The sequence below is a fragment of the Cnephaeus nilssonii genome (assembly GCF_951640355.1).
Source record: "Cnephaeus nilssonii genome assembly, chromosome: 15".
NCBI lineage: Eukaryota > Metazoa > Chordata > Mammalia > Chiroptera > Vespertilionidae > Cnephaeus > Cnephaeus nilssonii.
The window spans coordinates 61826103-61847120 of NC_137086.1; the positions used below are offsets into that span (position 1 = coordinate 61826103).

Below are 21018 nucleotides of genomic sequence, written 5' to 3' on the forward strand. Positions count from 1 at the left end.
TGGAGTCTGCAGAGTAGAGAAAAGCTGAGATCTTTCCTAGGATCCCAATCCTTCTCCATCCTCGTTCCTGCTCCTCCTGAAGACCCCACAAACGTCCCCTGCACCTTTCTAAGAGTCTCCTCAGCAGCTTCAGGGAGCCCCATGGATTTCTGCCTCTTTCAGTCAGAGTCCCCGTAATAGTGAGGCTCAGAAGTATGCTGAGCACAGGGCCACATTCTGGGCAGGCACCCGGGACGCCAGTCCCCAAGCCCTTCCATCCCTAGAGCTCAGTATAGCAGGTCCTTAGCCGATGTCTACGGATGAATAGATGCTGCTGCTACTGTGGGGAAGTGTTACAAGTGCAAGAAAGCCCAAACCTCAGAAGTGAAATGGCAGAGTCCCCGTGAAGGCCTGCAGTGTGACCACATGACAGCCACATGGCCACTTGGCTCCTTGCTGAAGATGGAGAACTGGAGCCTCTCCCTAACACTCCTTCCACAAGGTGCCAGGCCCCGGGCAGAGCCATGGGACCATCCAAACAAGGCAGGTCACAGGACTTCATTTAACCTCCTCATGGGACTCTCAGCCCCAGTTCACAGACTACAAAACTGAGGCCTAGGCTGACACTAGCTACCCTGCCCAAGGTCACACAGCAGGAAGTGGCGAGGAGGAATGCAGCAGTCTGGCCTCAGGGCTGGTGCCTCTGTCCTATGGTTCCCTGGGGTGACGGAGGTGGGAGAGGAGACTGGGCAGGGGTAGCTCACTCCTCCCAGGACTTACGGACAGGGAAGGCCGTCCACACCGTGCCAGGGTCACACAAGGACCCTCTGTGGGCGACGTCTCAGACGAGCCCTTTGTGCCTCCCAATGCCCGATTGTGTGTTTTGTCATATACTGTGCGTGGAGCACAGAGACGCTGCCCTGACTGGGAGCAGAGAAGAATGGCCACACTGTTCCCTGTCACTGGCCCACCATTCCCACGGGGCCTGGGGGAGGGACAAGGGCAGCAGCCACACACAATAGCCCCAGGCACCAAGGGTGCCTCTTCCCTCTGGGGCAGGGAGGGGCACTGGGAGGAGAGAGCTGGAGGGCTCTTCCTGGAAGGCAGCCAGGCAGCAAGGGCTTCCTTGTCCAATCGCCCTGCATGCTGCTCTCACGTACAGCTGGGATCCAGGCTCCAACATGCAGGAATGAGACCAGGTGGAACTTCTGACCTGCCCTCCGGGACAGGGACGGTCCGGTCCTGGGCAGGTGCCAAGGCTGGCCGCGTTCAGATCTCAGCAGCTGGTGCCTGGGCTGTCCCTGCTGGCTCTCACCCTCTTCCTCAGGCCCAGGGGCAACCAGCGGGGCCGAAAGGGGCAGGCGCAGCTGCTCTGGGCTTCCCCAGCTGACTACACCCACAGAAGAGGCAGACGCTCAACACCTGAGCAACCCCAGCTTGAAATTCACGAGCCCCCCACACTTCCAGGGTCTCCAGGCCATGGAGGGCCCTGAGCCAGGCCCTGAGACTTGGAGTAGAGATGAGCTGGGACACGGAGGCACCTGTGGAGTAGCAGGGACAGAACCACAGAGAGGACTTCGGGGACACAGGCAGCACCCTGCGAGGCACATGCTCTGGGGGACAGACCACAGGCCGGTCGCAGCATCTCCCCAATGACGCCATCACAGGCCTTCCTCCTCTGGCCTCAGAGGAACAAACCGAAGCAGCCCAGACCTGAGGAGGAAAAGGCATGCCCCCGCCCCTTCCCCTCTCCCGCCCTCCCGCCCCTCCCCTCCCCTCCCCTCCCGGCGGTTCTGCCCGGCTGTAGGCCGGAACGCTCCCGCCACCTGGTGGCAGGCCTGGGTCCTCACCTGGAACAGCCACCGGAGCAGGGGCGCAGGGCAGCCTGGCCGGTGCAGGTAGAGGTTGCTCAGGAGGCCACTGCGCAGGAAGGAGAGCTGCTGGGCCCGCGGGGAGCTGCGGGACAGAGGAGCCAGGTTAGGGGGCTTCCTTAACACCCGTCTCAGTAAAACGGGGTGGGGGATTCTCGCGTTTCAGCCTCACCAGGGTGCTAGAATCACGTCAGTCATCGCTATGGACAAACACGTTTGTAGAGCCCTGGATGCAAGCAGCCGCGAGGGCAAAACCGCTCTCCTCAGAATGACTTGCTCCCCGTGAGCACCTCTCACAGAGCGTTAAACACACTGCCCTTCCCACGGGACAGAGGGGGACCGAGGTGTTCACAGGCTGACGGGGGATCCGAGGCAGCGCAGGGGAGAATGGCCGGTCACAGCCTCAGCCTAGGGCCCCACCGTCGGGCAGAGTTACCACAGGGCCCACGTGGGCCAGCATCCGGACTCGGATTACACGGGGCTTTTCTGCCTGGGCTGTTTTTCCGAAACAAAGGGGACACCTGAGAAGATGGGGGAATAATAGAAAGGGGCCGGAGGCAGGGAAATTCTGGGAAGCAAATCACAAACAAGGGTGCCGCTGAGGACTCCAGAAACCGCGTAAGCAGCAGCGACCCGCGTCCAGGGGACTGGCACCCAGTCACCACCTGCCTGTGGCCCGAACCCGAGCCCCACTCGGGACACATCCTAACAGGAGCCTCCAAATCCCACTGCCGCACGGAGAGGAGCCCGAGCCCACCGGCCTGCTGGCCACCCTGTGACCAGGAGCTGAACCGCTCCAGGTGGCGAGGGCCCCGGGGAAGGAGCTCCGGGAGCCACTTCGGAGGGTCGCTGGCTTCCTCCCTGGGAGGCTGGCAGGGGAGCCCTCCTGCTGCTGCCTCTGTGAGACCCCTTCGCTCTCGGGATAGCCCTAAAGGCGATGAATATGGATTCCAGGATCTGGGGATGGAATTTCCCGTTGTTCTTGCTTTGATGGCCAGGCCCCCGCAAAGATTTTGGACAGCATTTAAAATCATGACTCCAGATAGAAAGTCCTCGGTCAGCCCACCCTTCTCCTTTTACAAAGGACATATTTTAATCTGTGAGGCTCGGAATGCTCCAGAACAAAGGTTCTCCTCCAAGCCAAGATGCTGTCTCCTTGAGTATGTCCAGGCAATTTACAGATTGTTTATATTTTCCAAGTCATTTAAGTTCAGAGGAGAAAGCAGCTTTCCCCCTGTGTTTGTGAAGTTGACGGCTCTAAAACAGACCTTTATTTGTTCATGAAACATGTGTGTGCCCCGGGGCTGCTGGTGCACCGCTCGGCTCCATGCGCTTGGTCACATGGACACTTTCATGGACTGACCCCATGATGCCCGCGTGGTCAAGCACAGAACCCCGGGTGCAGGCAATACCCAGGCAAACAATGTCTGGAGGACCTCACAGACCAGCAGGACTTGGCCAGGGGCCACGTGGCAAGGAGGCTGGTGCTCCGGGGACTCTTAGGAGACTGTGGCATTCTGTTGGGGGGCATCCTGCCCATTTCTCAATAGGGGGACTGACCGTACAAGCCCCTGTTGGCTCAATCAATGCATTTCCAACCGCTGCTCCAAGGGAGCGACACCCCTCGGGTGGCAACGTCTCCCTTCTGCCTCGCCCACCTTGCAGCGCAGTTTCTGCCACAGGAATGACCAGGCTGCCTCTGGGCTCACGGCTGCCGAGTCAGGGTTAGTCTGTAAGACCAGCAGCAAGAGATGGCAGCAAGGGTGGCCCAGGGCGCCCGGAGCGAGTGGCTTTAGGAACTCTGTGCCCAGGGCTGGGCCACAAGTGCTGCTTCACCCCGCGGATTCACAGGCTGCCCCTGCAGCGGAAGGGACAGGTGAGACACGAGTGACCGACCTCCAGCTCGGTGGAAGGGCGGGAGGGCCTCGCTGCACGGCGCCCCGATGGGAGCAGGAGGGAGAGCCGCAGCTGTACCTGGGAGGAAAGGGGCAGGGCTGGAGGTGTGTGCTGAACGCTCAAACATGTGGGTCACAGATTCCGTGGTTGTTAGATTTGCCAAAACCCTTGCCACGTCTACAAATCAAGAACTCGGACGCGGGGTGGCTGAGCCAACGCTACGGTCAGCAGTTATGCGGACAATGAGCAGGGCGGAGGGAGCCTCGGTCACAGCAGATGCCGCGCGGCCTGGCTGAACACAAAGCCACACTGTCCACCCCGGGGTCCCAGTAGGGAGGTTCTCGCCAGGACATGGAGCAGCCAGTCAGGAAACTGCTGATGCCCAGCCCCGTGGCAGGGACGGAGGCCCGGGAGCTGAGGGAAGGAAAGGGAGTCAGCCCCAAGGAGAACTGCACAAAACAAGGGCCGGCACCAAAGGGCCGGCGTGGACCCACACGTGGGTGCTGGGCAGAGCTCCGGCCTCTGCGTGGACGTCCATGCCTGAGAGTGCCTCGCCACCGGTCCCCCAGCCTTCCCTCCCTCCACCTCCCGCAGCAGTCCCAGAGGGCAGCCTCTCCGTGCCTCGGGGATCCCACGCTGGCGGAGGCATAAACACAGTGCAGCTATTTATACAGTATCAGTTTCTGCGCCCGTGCCAAGTTACTCAAATGGAAGTTTAACGGCCTCCTCGGAGAACAGAAAGGCATAGTGCTCAGAGCCGTCATCTCTGCTCTTCTCTTTCTTGCTTTCCTTTGTCAAAGTGAAGTCGCATCACCGGTCAGAGCAGGGACCCCAGCGACAGCCCTGCCTGTGGGCTCTGTATTTTCAGGGACAGTTGCAGCCAGTGGGTGGCTCAGTCCTGCCTCCTCTCTAACAACTGGATTTATTTCACAGGCTTCAGCCCCAGCATGCCAGGAAGAGGAGGTCCTGGCAAAGCGAGGGCTGGGCCTCGGAGATCCGGTGCCCACGCAGCTCGGACCCGCCCACGTTCTCCTGTTAAACGATTCACGAGCGAGGCCCTGGCCTGCGCACCAGGCGCCCCACCCACAGGACACCCCCATGCACACTGCGGGGCCAGGGGAGCACCGTGAATAATTCAGCGGGCAGCCCCCACCTTCCCTGGAGCTGCCTCCTGTCCGGGAGTGGGCACGTCCCGAAGCTTCCACTCAGGGCATCGGATTTCCTGTTGAACTGCTGTCCAGGGAGGAGGAAAAAGTTCAGCCCGGCACCAACTCTGTCAGGAAGGCATGTGCCTCTGGTCCCAGGGAACTGCGCGGAGGCCACACGTCCAGCTGGGTGATGGGCCAGCTTGCTCATCCAGGGGATGGCCGGGCCACCTCCGGTGCCACAGCTGCGGGCTCAGACCCTGTGCAGGCCCGGTCCCGGGGACGTGCCGGCCGCGGCGCTCGGCCACCCACTTGCTCTGCTGCCTGAGACAAACAGCTTGCTTACTCGGTGCCAAGGTTTCCCCTGGTGAACAGTGGGGAGAAAGATAATCCTCCTTTTCACAGAAGGGCAAGAAGCGACTCTATTTCTGGACGTGATTTTTATGGAGGCATTCACTTTTTCTCCCCTCAAATGATAAAAATGTTCAGAAAGTCTGGAAAACACAGGAGTATAAGGAGGACAGTTACCATGACCGGCAATCACAGTGTTAGCTGTCTGTACGGCAGGAAATGGAAACACTGCTTTTTTGAGATCAAGTGATCTTTTATTCTTCCTCCATTTTCGTGTTTCCGGCTGAACACAACGGGATAATTATTAAAGGGCCAGTATTCTCCACTCTTGTGTCTGAACTTGAAGTCCGTGGCAAAAACAGGAACTAAAAGATGGCCCCAAGGCTAATTGGTGACCTTCAGGAAGCAGCCCTTCCCCACGGCGGAGCAGGGCCCGGACCAGAGCGCCCTCACTTAGGCACTTGCAGGCTGGCAAGGCCGCACTGTCCACTGTCGTTAGCATGCCTCAGGCAGGAGGGCCTGCATTCCTCCCTCCCAGGGAGCCGGCCAGCCACCTGGCCCCATTTGGCAGGGCCGCTCAGATCCAGGTCACTGCTCCGTGGGCCAGCTCATCTGTCCAACACTTCCTGCGGGCCGGCTAGCCCGGGGCAGGAGCCTGCTGTTGGCACCAGCCGTGAGGCTGCTCAGGAAGCCGCCTTCCTTTCGCCTGTCCTCCCCGCCCCACTCCTGCCCGGCCTGTTCGCTATCCCCTCCTTTCTCCAGCTCCACTATCTTTTCTCTTCTCCCTTCATTCCTTTTCCCCTTTTCATCATCTCTTTATTAGATACATTTTCAATTTGGTAAAGTGAACCTTCATCAATATTCATACGCTCAGGCCAAACCACCTCACATCACACCCAGGGGTATAGTCCAGACCTCCAGACAGACACGTGTGTGTAAGAACGCTGTTGTAACAGGGGAAGGAGGGAACAGCCTGCCCGCCACGCAACGAGGACGGCACCAGTGCGGAGCAGCATCATTCCTGAGCAGCGTTCGCTGTCTGCCGGCTGCAGTGTCTGCGTCCTGATGCGAACAACATGTAGAAAACTTCTATAAGACAATCGAGGGAATCTCAACATTGACTGATAAGAAGCTACTATATTTTTTAGGTGCAATAATGGCATTGATGTAACATCTAATGATAGAATCCTGCTTTTAGAGACACAAACTGAAATGTGTATGGATCAAATTATGTGTGTCTGGGATTTGCCTAAAGACAACCCAAGGGGACAATCAATGCTAGTTAGTGGGCAGGAGTAGAGACGGAACAAGACGAGCTTTGAGTTGATAATTGTTGAAGTTGATGCCGGGCACATGAGGCACATTATACTGCTCTCTCTACTGTAATGTATGTTTGAAACTTTCCATGATACACAGTTTTAAAGGAAACACATCAAAATGTTATCTATTATTTAAAAAATAGATTTAGAATTAATGAAACAGACACAAGGAAGCCCCAAACAGCTGGAAAAGAGAACAAGATTCCTGGGTTCAAGTCCTAACGTGGCCGAAGGGGCCACAGAGGCAGCCTGACCTTGTGAGCTGGTGGGCCAGCTGCCTCCGCTCCAGCTCCTGGCGGCCCGCACCGCACCCAGGGACGGCTGCGCACTGCGTCCTGCGGCTCTCTTTCTTCCGTGTATGAACTCACAATTGCAAGTATTGCATGTTACTGTCATGAAGTTTTTTTTAAGCCTTAAAAAGCAACATAGTCAGTGCTTATGTGATAACGATCGTGAACTTCCTTCCCAGGGAAGAGGGACAAGCTGTCCTGACATTACACACAGTGCCTCCTGGCCGGACACACTCCCAGCGTTAGCGCACACAGACTGACGCAGGGCCTCGGGAGTGGCTGGCAGCGACGGCGCATGCTCTGGAAACTGCTAGCTGGCCCAGAAGTGGCTCCAGTGCTGGTGGAGACAGAACTCCAAAGGCATGTAGGATGACTGTGATTAAGGTTGTTTGATAAAGCTCAGGTGTGAGGGGGAAAGGCAATATGAGTACATAAATACACAGGCTAATATTTACTGAAATGTAAGATTTAAAAAGTAAATATTGTTAAGACACTGTGACTCTTTCATCTACATCTCTAAAAGTCGACACCTCCAAATGGGCCAAAACACGGCTTTGGGTTGCCTCCTTTGGGGTGGTCCTAATCAGGGGCTCCATGGGGAGGGGCCCGGTCATGCTGCACAGACACTTACGTGAGGAACAGCCTTTCCAGGTGGTTATGGGGCTCCAGGTGCGAAGAGTCCAGGTCGCAAGGCAGGGGGCGATGCCTGGGTAGAAACACGGCCTCTCCTGGATGGACTGAGGGGATGACCTCCAGGGACACGGAGCACCTCTCCACCAGCGTCCTGGCAAGCAAGGGTGGGAGAGCCGGTCAGCAGGCACACCTGGTCTGCAGCTGGGGCCTGGGGAGCTGAGGGGAGGGGAAGGGGGTGGAACTGAACCAGGGGGACAGCGCCACCTGCTGACGGAGAAGAACCCCTGAGATGTAGACTAAGGCAGCGGTCACCAACCTTTCGGACCTCACAGACCACCAGTGGTCTGGGAACCACCGGTTGGCGACCGCTGGACTAAGGAGCCCCCTCTTTCACTGTGTCGTACACCTGACCCCTCCATGAGCCTCAGTCCACGGGCTAGAGGCTCTGGTGACAACCCTAGCCCCACCCGTCGGCTCTTTTCAGTCCCAATGTTCACGGAGTGCCCACCACGTGCAGTGCCAGGTGCTGGAGGATGAATCAGTGCCCTTGCACTTCCCAGTGCCCTCCAGCAGGTGGACAGGCCAGAGCCCAGACCGGGGTCAGCCAGGGTCAGGAAGGGCATCCTCGCCATGAAGGAGCCCAGGCTCTTCACCCGGGCAGCGGTCCTCAAGCTCCGTGATCAGGAGGACTCCCCGGGAAGCTGCTAAAATGCAGATGCCCAGGCCCCACCTTCCCTGTGAGTCTGACTGAGTAGATCAGAGAGCAGGGAGAAGAGGGGATACCCTCCAACTATGTCGGGACGGTACACACGTCAGTCCCGTCACTGCACGAAGAGGGAATGGGGAAAGGGAGGCAGTGGGATGGTTCCTGGGAGTGAGGTGGCTGCACCACAATGCGGGTGGAAGAGCAAGCTGCAGGACAGAAAGTGTGTGTGCACATGTGTGCGTGTGTAGGTAGGTATACACACACTCATGAATGCATGCAGTACCCCACCCCCCAACCCCAATATCTGGTGCATGCAACTATGACCAAGGGTCAGTCCTGGGCAGCAGAATTTGGAAAAAAGGAGGCATTTCCTGTTTACTTCATACAACAGTCACAGCAACAAATTAAAGCAGCTACGGTCCTGCATGCCCTCCCTCCCCAGAGGCCTGCCCCCACCCAGGGTCCCAGCCGGGCTGAGACTGTGAGCTCTGAGTGGGTAGCACTTGGGGCTCCCGTTAGGATCTGGGACTTAGCAGCTGGCACTGGAGGCGGAGAGCGAGGTGGCTGCCCGCTGCTGGCCAGGTGAGCTCTCTCACAGTGCCAGGCGACCACGGTCAGGGGATGACCAGAACTGCAGGCTGCCCTGAGGGTGGAACGGCACAAAGGGGTGACATCACGCCGGGAGATTCTGACCCTGTGGCCTTTGGAAGCAGCCTGGGAAAACCGCCACACAGATGGTAAAACAATTTTCTGTTTTACTCATTTCTTTGCCATTTGAGATTAATCTCTTCGCTGTTTGAATATTCAAAGTTGCTTTTGTAATTAAAAAATGTATAAATTATTAAAAGTCTACAAGAAGTAGGCTTACCTACAAAAAGGTCTTAACCTTGTCCCCAAACCACTGTTCAAAGGGACTTTTGTGATATTAACGTCTGCCTGTCTTTCAGAGTTCCGGGATGACCCGCACACATCTAATCGAGGGCTTCCTGTGCAGCCCAGAACTGAGGATAAAGGATGCTGTTGTGGTTTAAATGTCCTCCCTCCCCCACCCCAGCACACACACAAGGTCTTTCAACTTGAAGAAATAGGAATGTAGGACGTCGTCCATTCAAATACTAGCCAGTCCTTCGCGTGCGAGCAGATGATCTGCTCAGGATGCTCAGGGTCCCTTCTGAGGGCAACTGTGTTTCTATGAGTCACAGGCGACTTGTCTGCCAGAGGAGACCGGGCCCCCCTGAGCTCACCCCCTCCAGACCTACGCTCCTCCACGCGCCATACCCGACTCAGGGAGGGAAGAGGCTGCTGGCTTTGTGTATCAGGTAGTCATTTTCTTTGAAGCAGAGAATTGAACTGTCCCATCAAAATGATCCCACATCAAAACCACCACCTCAAAGTGGCTATTGTCAAAGGCTTTCTCAAAGTCCAGCTTGAAAATGTCACGTGCCCAGAAAAGTATCAGCGATTTCCAAGCCTGAAACCCCTTCTGTCTTAAACCGGTTGCCCAGATAACTCCCTTCCTGCTAGGACTTAAACATATCCGAGCGTGGCTTCTGTAGTCCTGAGTGCCCATGGCAGGAAGGCAGAGCTAGAGTAAGGATTCTTGCTGCAGGGATTTTTAAAAGGTTCAATTCCAAGGCTATCTGTCCAGCGAGTGGGGAACCTGGAAACCAAATCCAGAGGCCCCAACACAGAGAGAGCAGTGCTCTCATCACCTGTGCCGCCACCAAGGCCTCCACCCCCGAGGTTCCGTCTCCACGCTCAGCACACAGCCCCTTCCCTCAGGGTCCCTGGGCAGCGCGTGAGCAGTGCTCAGCCCATCTGACCACTTGGCTCTGCACAGGGAGGACTGGCACCGGGCAGGGAGCAGGGACCCCGAACCTCGACCAGGTCTGTGGTGCCGCCTGCCAGTTCTGACTGAGGCTTTAAGGCAGCACAGCCACTCACATGTCTGCGGGGCGTTCCGCCACACAGCAGAGCTGAGTCCTTAGACAGACTGCATGGCCCGCAGAGCCTGAAATATTGACCGTTTACAAACTTCCCAGTAAGGACCACAACTAGAGCCCTGATCTAGTCCTGAGGTGACTGGTTACCGAGAAAATTGCAGAAAAAAGCAAACAGCCCACCAAGGTGTCGCTCATAATAATCTCTGGCCAACAATCATAACGTGGAGGCCCTGAGGAGTCCGTGTGCTTTCACTCAACGTCCTCAGTAAGGGGGTGCCGAACACACACTCCGCCTGTCACTGCAAACCAACACGGGACAACAGCACTCAGACTCAGGAAAAGGCAAAGCCTGCCCTGGCCGGTGTGGCTCCGTGGTTAGAGCGTCGGCCTGTGCACCAGTCAGGAACATGTACCTGGGTTGCAGGTTCCATCCCTAGCCCCGGTTGGGGTGCGTGTGGGAGGCAACCAATCAATGTGTCTTTCTTTTCCCTTACCTTCCCCTCTCTCTTAAAAATCAGTGGGAAAATATCCTCAGGTGAGGACTGACAAAAAAGAAAAGGCAAAGCCTGGACAGCCACAGTCGGGGTGTGTTGACCAACTTGCGCCGTCACATGGCTGAGATGGCTCCCCTCCGGCAGCCTGAGGGAGGGAGGGAGGAAGAAGGGAAAGAAGGGAAAGACAGAGAGATCTATCCTGACTCCCCGCCCCCCTCCAACTACGGCCCAGTTTTCTCTTTGTTCTGCTCCTGTTCTCCTAGGAACCTATTCCATCAGGTTTGCCCAAAGCCACCCACCAGAGTTGCTCTTGTCAAGGTCAGCGTGGCCTCTATGTTGGGCCTTGGGCCCGTGTCTTCTCTCTATAAATGGCTCCTCAAGTCATCTCACCCAGTTTTGGGGCTTTAAATGTCATTTGTCTATAGAAACTCCCAAGTTTGCCTTTCCAGACATGGCATCCTAGCCGCCTCCTTGATCCTGCCTCTGGATCCCCCAAAAGAACTCTCGATCCCATCCCACCCCACCCCACCCGACCCCATAGCCCTTAGTCTTACCCCAGACAACTCCCTTCTGCTAGCTCAGGCCAAACCCTTCTGGCCCCTTTGATTAATTAACACCGAACCCCCGTCTCTCCTTGACACCGCTCGCCTCTTCCAGGGCTCTGCATAAAAGTCATCTGCTGGGGGGGGGGCTTCCCCAACCCCTCATCCCAAACCTCCCGCCCCCCCAACAGTCCCAATGCCCCTCCCCAGTTTATCCTTTCTCATTAGCGCCAGTCACATGGCTTCACCCCGCTGGTTCACTGTTTGTCTCCCTGCCCTAAAGGCAAGTGATATGAGGGCAGAGATGTCCACCTGGCTTTGTTCCCGCTGCGTCCCGAGTCTGTTACAGAGCCTGGCACCAGTCAGGTGCGCGGTGGACGTTTGTTGGATGGGTGAATGGATGGAAGGATGGACAGACACATGGATGAACACATAACGGGACAGCCTGAAGGTGGATTCAGTTGTGGTCCTTGGGCCTCTCTGAGACCGGCACCGATGAGTCCCCCGCACGGCAGGACGGAGAGAAGCCACCTTCTTTTCCCAGTGGGGACAGGGGACAGTGCCATGTGGCTGCATGCTCCCCTTTAAAGGCAGTTTCCATTTAGGCTGCAGTTTTGTGTAGTTATTGTCCCAAGAGTAGGTTCCATAAATGTGGGCAGACAAGTGGGGCCGAGCAGGCCACATTTTGGATCTGTGTCCTCAAAGGCCCGCACTAGACCTGACACACAGCTGGTGAATAAATATTTCTCAGTGAATGTGGGTTTCAGGGAAGGCGACCCGAGAACTCATAAAGGACACAAATCCCGGGCTAAAATTGTTCAAAACCCAGAGTGTGACGGACTAAATCCTTTGCGTGAAGAGGTGGGTGAAGGGGTCCTTCCCCCCATATCCTCCCCACCTCTGCCTGCTCCTCCCCGTACCCTCCCCAGTGCCCCCGTGCCCCTGGGTGCCCACCCCCACCTGTGCCCCTCCCTATAGCCCCCCTTCTTCCCATGTCTGCCCCCTGCCACCTGTGCTCGGGTGTGAGAGACACGGCCTCCTCATGGAGATCCAAGGAGTCATGATCAGCGGGGTCTTGTAGAAGCAGCTCCCCCGGCTCCGGCTCCAGGGCCTGTTCCCTGCAGGGAGATGAGAGCCAACAGGTCAGTGCTGTTCCTGAGGGTCATCCAGCCGTCACTGGGCTGCAGGGACACCTAGAAGGAGGGGCCGGGCAGCCGAAATGCCTGCCTCAAAAACTTCCATCTTGGCGCTCTCCCTCCAGGGAGCACGCTCGTGCTATCTGCTTTCCCCTCTCCTTCCCCACAGGCATGTACCCCTAATCTCTAAGGGACCTCATGAAACTTGCAACCAGGGGAGCAGTGTGCAGCTCTTCCCAGGCTAACCCCCTGGACCTGCCTCCAAGGCCCCCTTTTCTCTGACTTCCCAGTGAGCCCGGGCAGCCCAGCCTGGGCTCCCCTGTGGCTTCTTCTATGCCCTTCTTGTTTCACTCTCCTAAGTATATTTTTGTTGCAATCAATGAATTCTTCCTTGCTTTTCTGCAAAAAAACAAAACAAAAAAAACACAAAACAACAATAACAACAAAAACACACACAACAAAAACACACCAAAAAACCCCTAAAACTTCTACCTTTATGGGGGGCGGAACTGCACTGCATTGACTGAATCGTCTCTGAATGTGCAGAGAGGAGCAGACAGGCCTGAAAGGAGACGATTTCTGCCCTGGCCAGTGTGGCTCAGTTAGTTGGAGCGCTGTCGCGTAGACCGAAATGTCACAGGTTTGATTCCCATTCTGGGCACATACTCAGGTTGTGGGTTCAATCCCATCAAGGTGGATGCAGGAAACAGTCGGGCAACCTTCCTCTCTCTCTAAAATCAATAAAAGCATGTCCTCCAGTGAGGGCTAAAAAAATTATAAAAGAAGACGTGTTGCACTACACACTTAAAGTGTGCTTTTATTTAATTTTCATTTTTATTTTAAATATATTTTTATTGATTTCAGAGAGGAAGGAAGAGGGAGAGAGAATCATCGATGGGCTGCCTCCTGCAAGCCCCCCAGTGGGGATCGAGCCCACAACCCAGGCATGTGCCCTGACCAGGAATGGAACCTCGACCTCCTGGTTCATAGGTTGATGCTCAACCACCGAGCCATGCGGGCTGGGCTAACGTGTGCTTGTATTAGTGGACCTTATTTTGGCATCTGCTCACTTTTTAGCACATCACGCCTGTGCCCAGCCACACTGGCCAGGAGAAGCCCGTGCCCACAGCTGCCGCTTCCTGCCTCTCCGCCTCAAAGGGCAGCCTCCAGACCTTCCTCCCCCTCCCTGTGCCTCAGCCGCAGGGGCCTGCAGCCCACGTTTCCCTCACCGGCCCCTGAGCATTTCATAGTCAAACCTCAATTCTCCAACGTTCCCAACCAAGTTGTTCACAGAAAAAAATGTCTTGGTTGTCGACCCAAACTTCAGTTTTCGACCTAACAACCCTTTCCAGCTGATGCCTCAGCCGGACAAAAAGCATCTCTCAGGCCACAAACACAGGAGAGAATGCTTTTGTTGCTGGCAAAATAGAGATTAGCACAGTTTTAAAACAAAAAGAGGCCACCAAGAGTGCTAATGTTGCTAAGGGTGTAAAAGTGCTCACAAAACAATCACAGGCAATTGAAAAGGTAGAAAAACTTGTTGATTTAGATAAACAAAAAGCAGTTAGCTGGTGATAGCATTTCTGAGGCAATGATATATGAAAAATTCATTTAAGGTCGAAACCGGTTTGGCTCAGTGGATAGAGCGTCGGCCTGCGGACTCAAGGGTCCCAGGTTCAATTCCGGTCAAGGGCATGTACCTTGGTTGCAGGCACATCCCCAGTGGGGGGTGTGCAAGAGGCAGCTGATCGATGTTTCTCTCTCATCGATGTTTCTAACTCTCTATCCCTCTCTCTTCCTCTCTGTAAAAAATCAGTAAAATATATATTTTTAAAAAATTAATTTAAGGCTAGTAGAGGGTGGTTCAATAAATTTAAGAAAAGAAGTGTTTATTTGTAGATTAAACAGTATATTGGATGTGCACTGTATATAAGAAAGGTTAAAACAGGGAATCATTTGAGGTCTGGAATGGATTAATTCAATTTACAGTATTTTTTGTTTTGTTTTGTTAATCCTCACACTAAAGATATTTTTCCATTCTTGTTTTTTTTTTTTTTTTTTTTGTAGAGATAGTGGGAGGGAGGGAGGGAGGGAGAGAGGGAGGGAGGGCAAGTGAATGAGAGAAACATCAATGTGAGAGAGAACATCAACTGCTTGTCTCCCACATGAGCCCTGACGGGGGCCAGGGATTGAACCTACAACCCAAGTATGTGCCCTTGACCAGGAATTAAACCCAAGACCCTTAGGTGCTTGGGCCGCTGTTCTAACTACCGAGCAACACCGACCAGAGCTCAATTTACATATTCCTAATGGGGAAAATGATTCGGTTTTTGAACAAATCACTTCTCGAACAGCCTTCCAGAACAAATTAAGTTAGAGAACTGAGGTTCCCCTGTACTTCCCTTTTCAACCAGCCCCCACCACAGGCCCTGCTGCCAACCGTTACCTTGCCTGAGCCCCTACTCCCTCACCGGCTCCAGCCTTCTCTGTCCTCGGCTGTCCTTGTCCCTGGGCTGTTGAGGGAGTCCTGACTCCCCAGCCCTTGCCCTGCCCCTCCCAGGGCTTGCCCTGGCTCTGCCCATAGGTGCTACCTCTGAGATTTGTACCTGCAGCCTGGGCCTCTGTCTTGAGTGCAGATCCCCCTAGCTAGCCACTCACTGGATGATGTCTGGCTAAATGTACTCATGCCCGATGGACGCCACAGGTCCAGTTCTAAACCCCTCTTTCCCACAAAGGCGCCCCTTCTCATCACCAGTCGCCCTACTTCCTCTCACCCTTCCCATCCACCTCCATGATGCATCCGGAGCTCTTTCTCAAACATGTGGGCAACCGCATCACTACCTGCCTAGACCTCCCCGGTGACCATCTGGCGTTCGTGAGGCCCCTCATGACCCAGCTGCCGTTCACGGCGTGGCTGCAGCTCTACTCTGGCACCAAGAATCCCAGTCCTGGCCACCTACATGTGTGGTCACCTCCGCTGCCCTCCCAGATATTCTAACCCTCTGAAGTTCAAGGACAAGGACACCTCTGAGGAGCCATTCCTGATCTCCAGGTGCCACTCTTCCAGCCCCCTCCACAGCAGCTTGATGGCACAGGGAACAAAGAATCAGGGTGTTAATTCCCAGGTGGGCAGGGGCTGCGTGGTCTCTGTACACCCGGCACTGGTCAGGGCCCAGTGCAGAGCGAGAACCTCCCAGTGCAGAAGAGTCAGTGTCTCCAACACCACCCCCGCCTCCCTAAGGGACATCACTTTGGCCTTTAGAAGGAACTTCTTCGTGAGGTAAGGCTCCCTGTAACCCCGGAGCCGGCACACGTGAACTAGAAGGCGTGCGTCAGGGGTGGCGCGGAGCGGCAGTGGGAAGTGATGCCTCTCTGGGAGGCAGGAGGCAGGCTGCACACCCGTCAGAACCAGCGCCTTCTCTGCCTCTAACACAGGAAAGGGAACGGAGAGACCAGCTCCCCCGCTTCTCCAAACTGGCAGGAACTGGGGAGAAGAGTCAGGATGGGAAGAGGAGCCGGGACGTGGGCTCTGTAATGGGCAGGGGGGTGGGACGTTCTGGGGCTCTCTGCTTGGCCATGCCCTCCTCTGACCTGGCTGCTGTTCTCCGTGTTCGTTATTAATTCAGCACAGGGCACTGGGGCGGGGGCGGGGGGAGGGGCTCACTGGGGGGGAGGTGGGCGGCTTTAGCCTGGGAGGCATTTGATCTGAGTCAGAGGATGAGCCCTGTGAAGGTCCTGCCAAGCCCACAGACATGAACAGCCCGTGGTGGACCCTTCCCTGCACTCACCTCTTCTCCTGCAGCAAGTAATCTGAGCTGTTGACATAGCTTTCTGAGCCCTCAGTGGTGAGCTGGAGAACAGGACATGGAATGGGGAAGAGAGAGAAAGACAAAGTAGAGGGAAACACAATAAATTTTAATCTAAAGTATGCTCTTTATCTTGTTTACTATTCTGAGTAGGCAACCCATTCATCTGACTAAAAAATAAAAAAACATGAGGGCGTACAGTAAAATGCCCTACCCACAGGCGTGCTGTCAGAGCGATTCTGTGCACAGGCAAGCAAACAGACCTGCCACAGAGCCCTCTCAGGACAGAGGGGAGCACACCTAGGCCCCCCGCACGCACTGGGTGCACTTAACAGTACGCCTTGAGGGTCATTCCATACCAATACTACAGGGATAACTTCAGAAATACTCTCAGGGCACCCCGATATGTGGCCGGAACCTAACTCATCAGCTCCCCAGTGGTGGGCATTTCAGTGACTGACAATCTTGGACTGTCACAGACACCCGAATCTCTATTCTTGGAATACATTTCCTTACGTGTCCCCACAGTCTACCTGGCAACGGGAGTTTGCTCCCCTGGTGAAGCTCATCGCAGAAGTGTCCGTTCAGGACTCCAGATCCACGGGACCACAGCCAGCCCCGCCTCTGCGCCTGACTAGCCCTGCCCCGGCTCCAAGGTCCTTCTCTGCGGCCACATCCCAACCACATCCTCAAAGGCCCCACCGCCAAGCCACCCTTCAGCAAGAGCGAGGAGTGGAAATAAAGGGAGGGCACCCTAGCCTTTGGAGCCCAAGGGCGAGGGGGATTAGGGCTGAGGAGGGACGGTGCAAAGGCGGTGGTGAAAGGGCAGCTGGGGCATGGCCAAGGGGTGGCCAAAAGAAGTGGCCTGTGGTGACAGAGGCAGGTGATCAAAGAGGGGCAGTGAGGAGAGGAGGCCACTGCTTACCCCAGTGCCGGTCCCCGCCGCAGCCTGCTGGCTGGGGCCTGCCGTGCTCCAGAGCTGCTCCTCCCGTGAGGCCAGGTCCTCCACGGGGCCCGAGGCCTGGGGCTCTTGCTCTAGCTCCACGGGCACTGAGCAGGCCAGTCTCCTGAGGCCCTCAGGCCCCACCGTGCCCACACACCTGCGGGCTAGGGCCCCCCTGCCAGCTTTCGGTGCCCAGGGAGTCAGAAATGTGACATGTGGGGGGCTCCAATGGGTGGGAACCACATCCCTCGTGGCCCTCGAGGTCAGAACCGTGACACGCGGGGGGCTCCAGTCGGCGGGGAGCATGTCTCCTGTGGCCTGCATCTTGGGCTTCTTCGACAAGTTGGGAGCTGGAGCTGAGTTGGGGCTGCAGAGGCGCTGGGTGGGCTGGCAGACCCCCTGGCGTAGGGGATGGTCGAAGCCACTGTGCTTCAGGTTGGGCAGAAGGATGGGGATTGCGGCAGCTGCCTGGACCCCTGTGGACAGGATGAGTACTGCAGTATCCCACCTGACTGCCACCATCCCGCCATGCTGGGTGAGGAGAGGGGCAACTCTGGATTGCAAGATGCAAGGGGGGCCCTGGCCGGTGTGGCTCAGTTGGTTGAGCATTACCCTGTGCACCAGGTCGCCAATTCAATTCCTGTTGGGCCACATGCCAGGGTTGTGGGCTCGATCTGGTGTGCAGGAGGCAGCCAATAGATGTCTGTCTGTCTGTCTCTCTCTCTCTTTCTTCCTCTCACTCTAAAATCAGTAATAACATATTTTTTAAAATGATGCAAGGAGAAACCTCAGCCATGGGTTTTCCACTCCCTTGTGGCCCCAAACCTCAGGAGAGCTCTACCTCTGCAGGTGAGAGACACCTACCTTCAGTCTGAGGAAGGGCTGGCACAGTCTTCTGGGACCTGGCCATCTGGAAGCTTCTGGGAGTTCTGTCCTGGAAGGAACCGCTGGTCAGGGGAGGTGAGGGGGACCTCCAGAAGAAAGCTCATGTTCTGGGGCCCAGCTCACCCAGAGACTAAGCACATGCACCACAAAGATCAAGTTGCTGAGTTGATGGGGGCTCAATCTGGCCTCTCTTTTCAAGGATGTGATGGGCAAGTGTAAGGACATCAACTTTTTAAGCACCTGCAGAAAATGAAAACTAGCATGGCTCAGCAGGAAAATCGTGTTCTGAGATGACATCTTGAGCACCTTGCTTTGATGTCACCCCTGTCCAGCTCTTTGCCCACAAGGGGTGGGGCATGACTGTCCCAGCACCAGCACAGGCCTAGTACTCAGTAGGGCTCGGTGCATGAATGATTTAGTAAATGAATGAATGAATGATTTAAACAGACCCCAGGTCTGGTCCAACAAGCCTCCTCCAGTATTAGGGGCTGCCTGTCCCCAGCAAAGATGGACCATGCCATTTACACAGACGTCTCTCATACATCAAGCCCAGGCTCAGGTAAATGAAAATGCAGGTGAAAAGCTAATGCCTGAACAAGCTTAAGAGTCTAATGGTCAAAAAAATCAACAGTTTACAGAAAAAAAAAACACTAAATCAATAAGGGTTCAAACTCAACAATATTGCAATAAATTGAAATCAATATGACTGTGAAGTATTATTTAATAATAATCAGAAAATTTAAAAAATTGTAACAAATGTTGACATGCATGGCTGTTAGTTAGCACTATACGATGGATTATTCTTTTTAGAGGGCAATCTATCAATATAAAAATAACTGTAAAAATGTCCATATCTGAGAGCAGGGAACCTCCCCAAATCTGTCCCTTCACAAAAGCAACAAGTAAGCTGGCAATAACTGTCAGAACCAATATGTACACAACTTCGGAATCTAATGAAAAACTAACTGCAACCAGGGGAATGCTTCATGAAAAAAGGAGCTGCTAAATTTCAGAAAGATTACAATCTGGCTTTTGAAGGTACCCGCCGATCATCCCAGCTCAGAGGCAGACCTGGGACTGTGTTCCTGGTATGGTTTTCTGGTGCTGGAGAGGGGGTGGGTACAAACAATCTTAAAGAATCATTGGTGTATGTTTTGACCTGTCTGTCTAGTGGCTCCCTGATGGATCAGTTCATGGCCTTGACTTATTTTTTTACCCCCTTCAGAACTTTCTCAGGGCTGAAGTGGCCTCCTGGCCAGCATTTGTCAAAAGTGTTTAAATACAGATCTACTAGCTACAGCCAGCTGGGGCAAGAGATAATAGATGGGGCAAGCATCAGAGAGACTGAACAGCCTGAAAAGGAAGAGGCTGAGAGGAAGGAAGAATAAAGAATCTGAAAGGCTCCCACATAAACCAGAGTCTAGAAGGCCGCATGTGAGCCCAGGGCTGACGCATGCTCAGGAAAGACTTGAGAAGACTGCCAGCTTTCACCCCTGGCTGATGGTCAGGCTCCACATAATCAAGAAGTGAAGGCTAGGGGAGAACCAAGATGCAGGCATAGGTAAACACCTGTACTTGCTGCCTCTCACAACCACATCAAAACGACAACTAAAAGACAAAACAACTGCATCAAGAACCGCAGGAAAGCTGACTGAATAGAACAGTGATGGGCAACCTTTTGAGCTTGGTGTGTCAAACTTCGCCAAAAAACGAGCATAACTCGGGTAGTGTGTCACTTTGAGGAAAAAACATTATTTCGCAAATGTTTCATCCTCAGGAGCGGCAAATGTTTCATCCTCGGCATGCGGCCGCCTCAGCGGCCACGTGTCATCAGAAATGGCTACGCGTGTCAGTGCTGACACGCGTATCATAGGTTCGCCATCACTGGACTAGAAGTTCTACAACTAGAAGGAAAGAAAAAGGCGCACTGAGATTGGTAGGAGGTGCGGAGGTGTGGAGGTGCTTGTGGACAGGCTGGCAACCAGGTGCACTGTTGTTGTTGTTGTTTTAAGCTCCTGATTGCTCTGAACTACAGTTCTGGGTGAGACTCTGGGGACTCAGACTCATACGGGGAGAAACTGGACTGTCTGGCATCGGGCCAGAATGCGAGGGTGGCTTTCTCTCAGAGGCGCTCACAGTAATCATTGTTCCTGCGTAGGGGTGCAGGACACGGAGACGCGGGGACCTCTCGGATGCAGAGCTTACTGGCAGCTATTGCTGTTTGTTCTGCCCTGGTGATTCCCTGAAACCCTGCCCCACCCAATTTACAACCCCACCCAAGCTGTGCACAGTGGCTTTTGCATATGAATGGCCTGTCCTTTCTCAGCCTAAAACCAGTCAAACTGCCGTTGGGTCAGAGAGCCCCAAAGCTTCCAAAAGAAGGCCCAAGGCCTGGCAGCAGCAGCCTGCCTTGCTTCACAGGTGGGCCTCATCTGGGCACTTCCAAACTCTATACAAAGAAGAGGAATCTGCATTATCTCTCTGCAACTCCTGCTGGGTGGCCTCAGGCAGTGGCTGACTTTGCACCTCCTTGGAGATCCAAGAGCCAGTGTACCCAGTGGTCAGTGTGAGACCATATCAGATTACAACTCTTCACATCCATAAGCGACACACTCAAGGGGCAGACTTAGTGAGCACCAAAGCCCCACTGAAGCAAGTCCTGCCCCATTAGGGTGTCTCCTACACAGCAGTTCTTCCATTATAGACACAGCTGGTCCTCACAGCAATTGGCCAGGAGGTCAATTCCTCCCAGCGATACCAACAACAATCAAGGTTAAACTACAACAAGACTGTGCACACAGCCCACAAAGGGGTGCACCAAGAGTGTCCACCTCAGGTAACTGGGGAGGCTAAGCCACTGGGCCCTATAGGACACCTACCACACAAGGCCACTCTATCAACACAGGGAAGCAGCCAATATGCGGAGACAAAGAAACATGTCACAAATGAAAGAAATGGAGGAAAGCAAACTACTAGATATAGAGTTCAAAACCACAATTATAAGGTGACTCAAGAATCTTCTAGAAACATCTGAGGAACTTAATGAGGCCTTCAAGGATCTTAGTGAGAATGCCAAAAA

The 21018-nt window shown here is 54.7% G+C and overlaps 1 protein-coding gene across 1 annotated transcript in view; it reads right to left on the reverse strand.

The window, feature by feature from the left end:
- FAM178B (family with sequence similarity 178 member B) overlaps nt 1-17362 on the reverse strand; it is a 98824-nt gene extending 81462 nt beyond the window's left edge. Inside the window, exons 1-5 of the mRNA XM_079792656.1 lie at nt 17037-17362; nt 16094-16155; nt 12180-12287; nt 7483-7635; nt 1830-1935 (exon numbers count right to left, since the gene is read on the reverse strand). Of these exons, the coding sequence (XP_079648782.1) occupies nt 1830-1935; nt 7483-7635; nt 12180-12287; nt 16094-16155; nt 17037-17360 (753 nt within the window). The 5' untranslated portion in view covers nt 17361-17362. The remainder of the gene's footprint in view (nt 1-1829; nt 1936-7482; nt 7636-12179; nt 12288-16093; nt 16156-17036) is intronic.
- Between the last annotated feature and the right edge of the window lie 3656 nt (nt 17363-21018).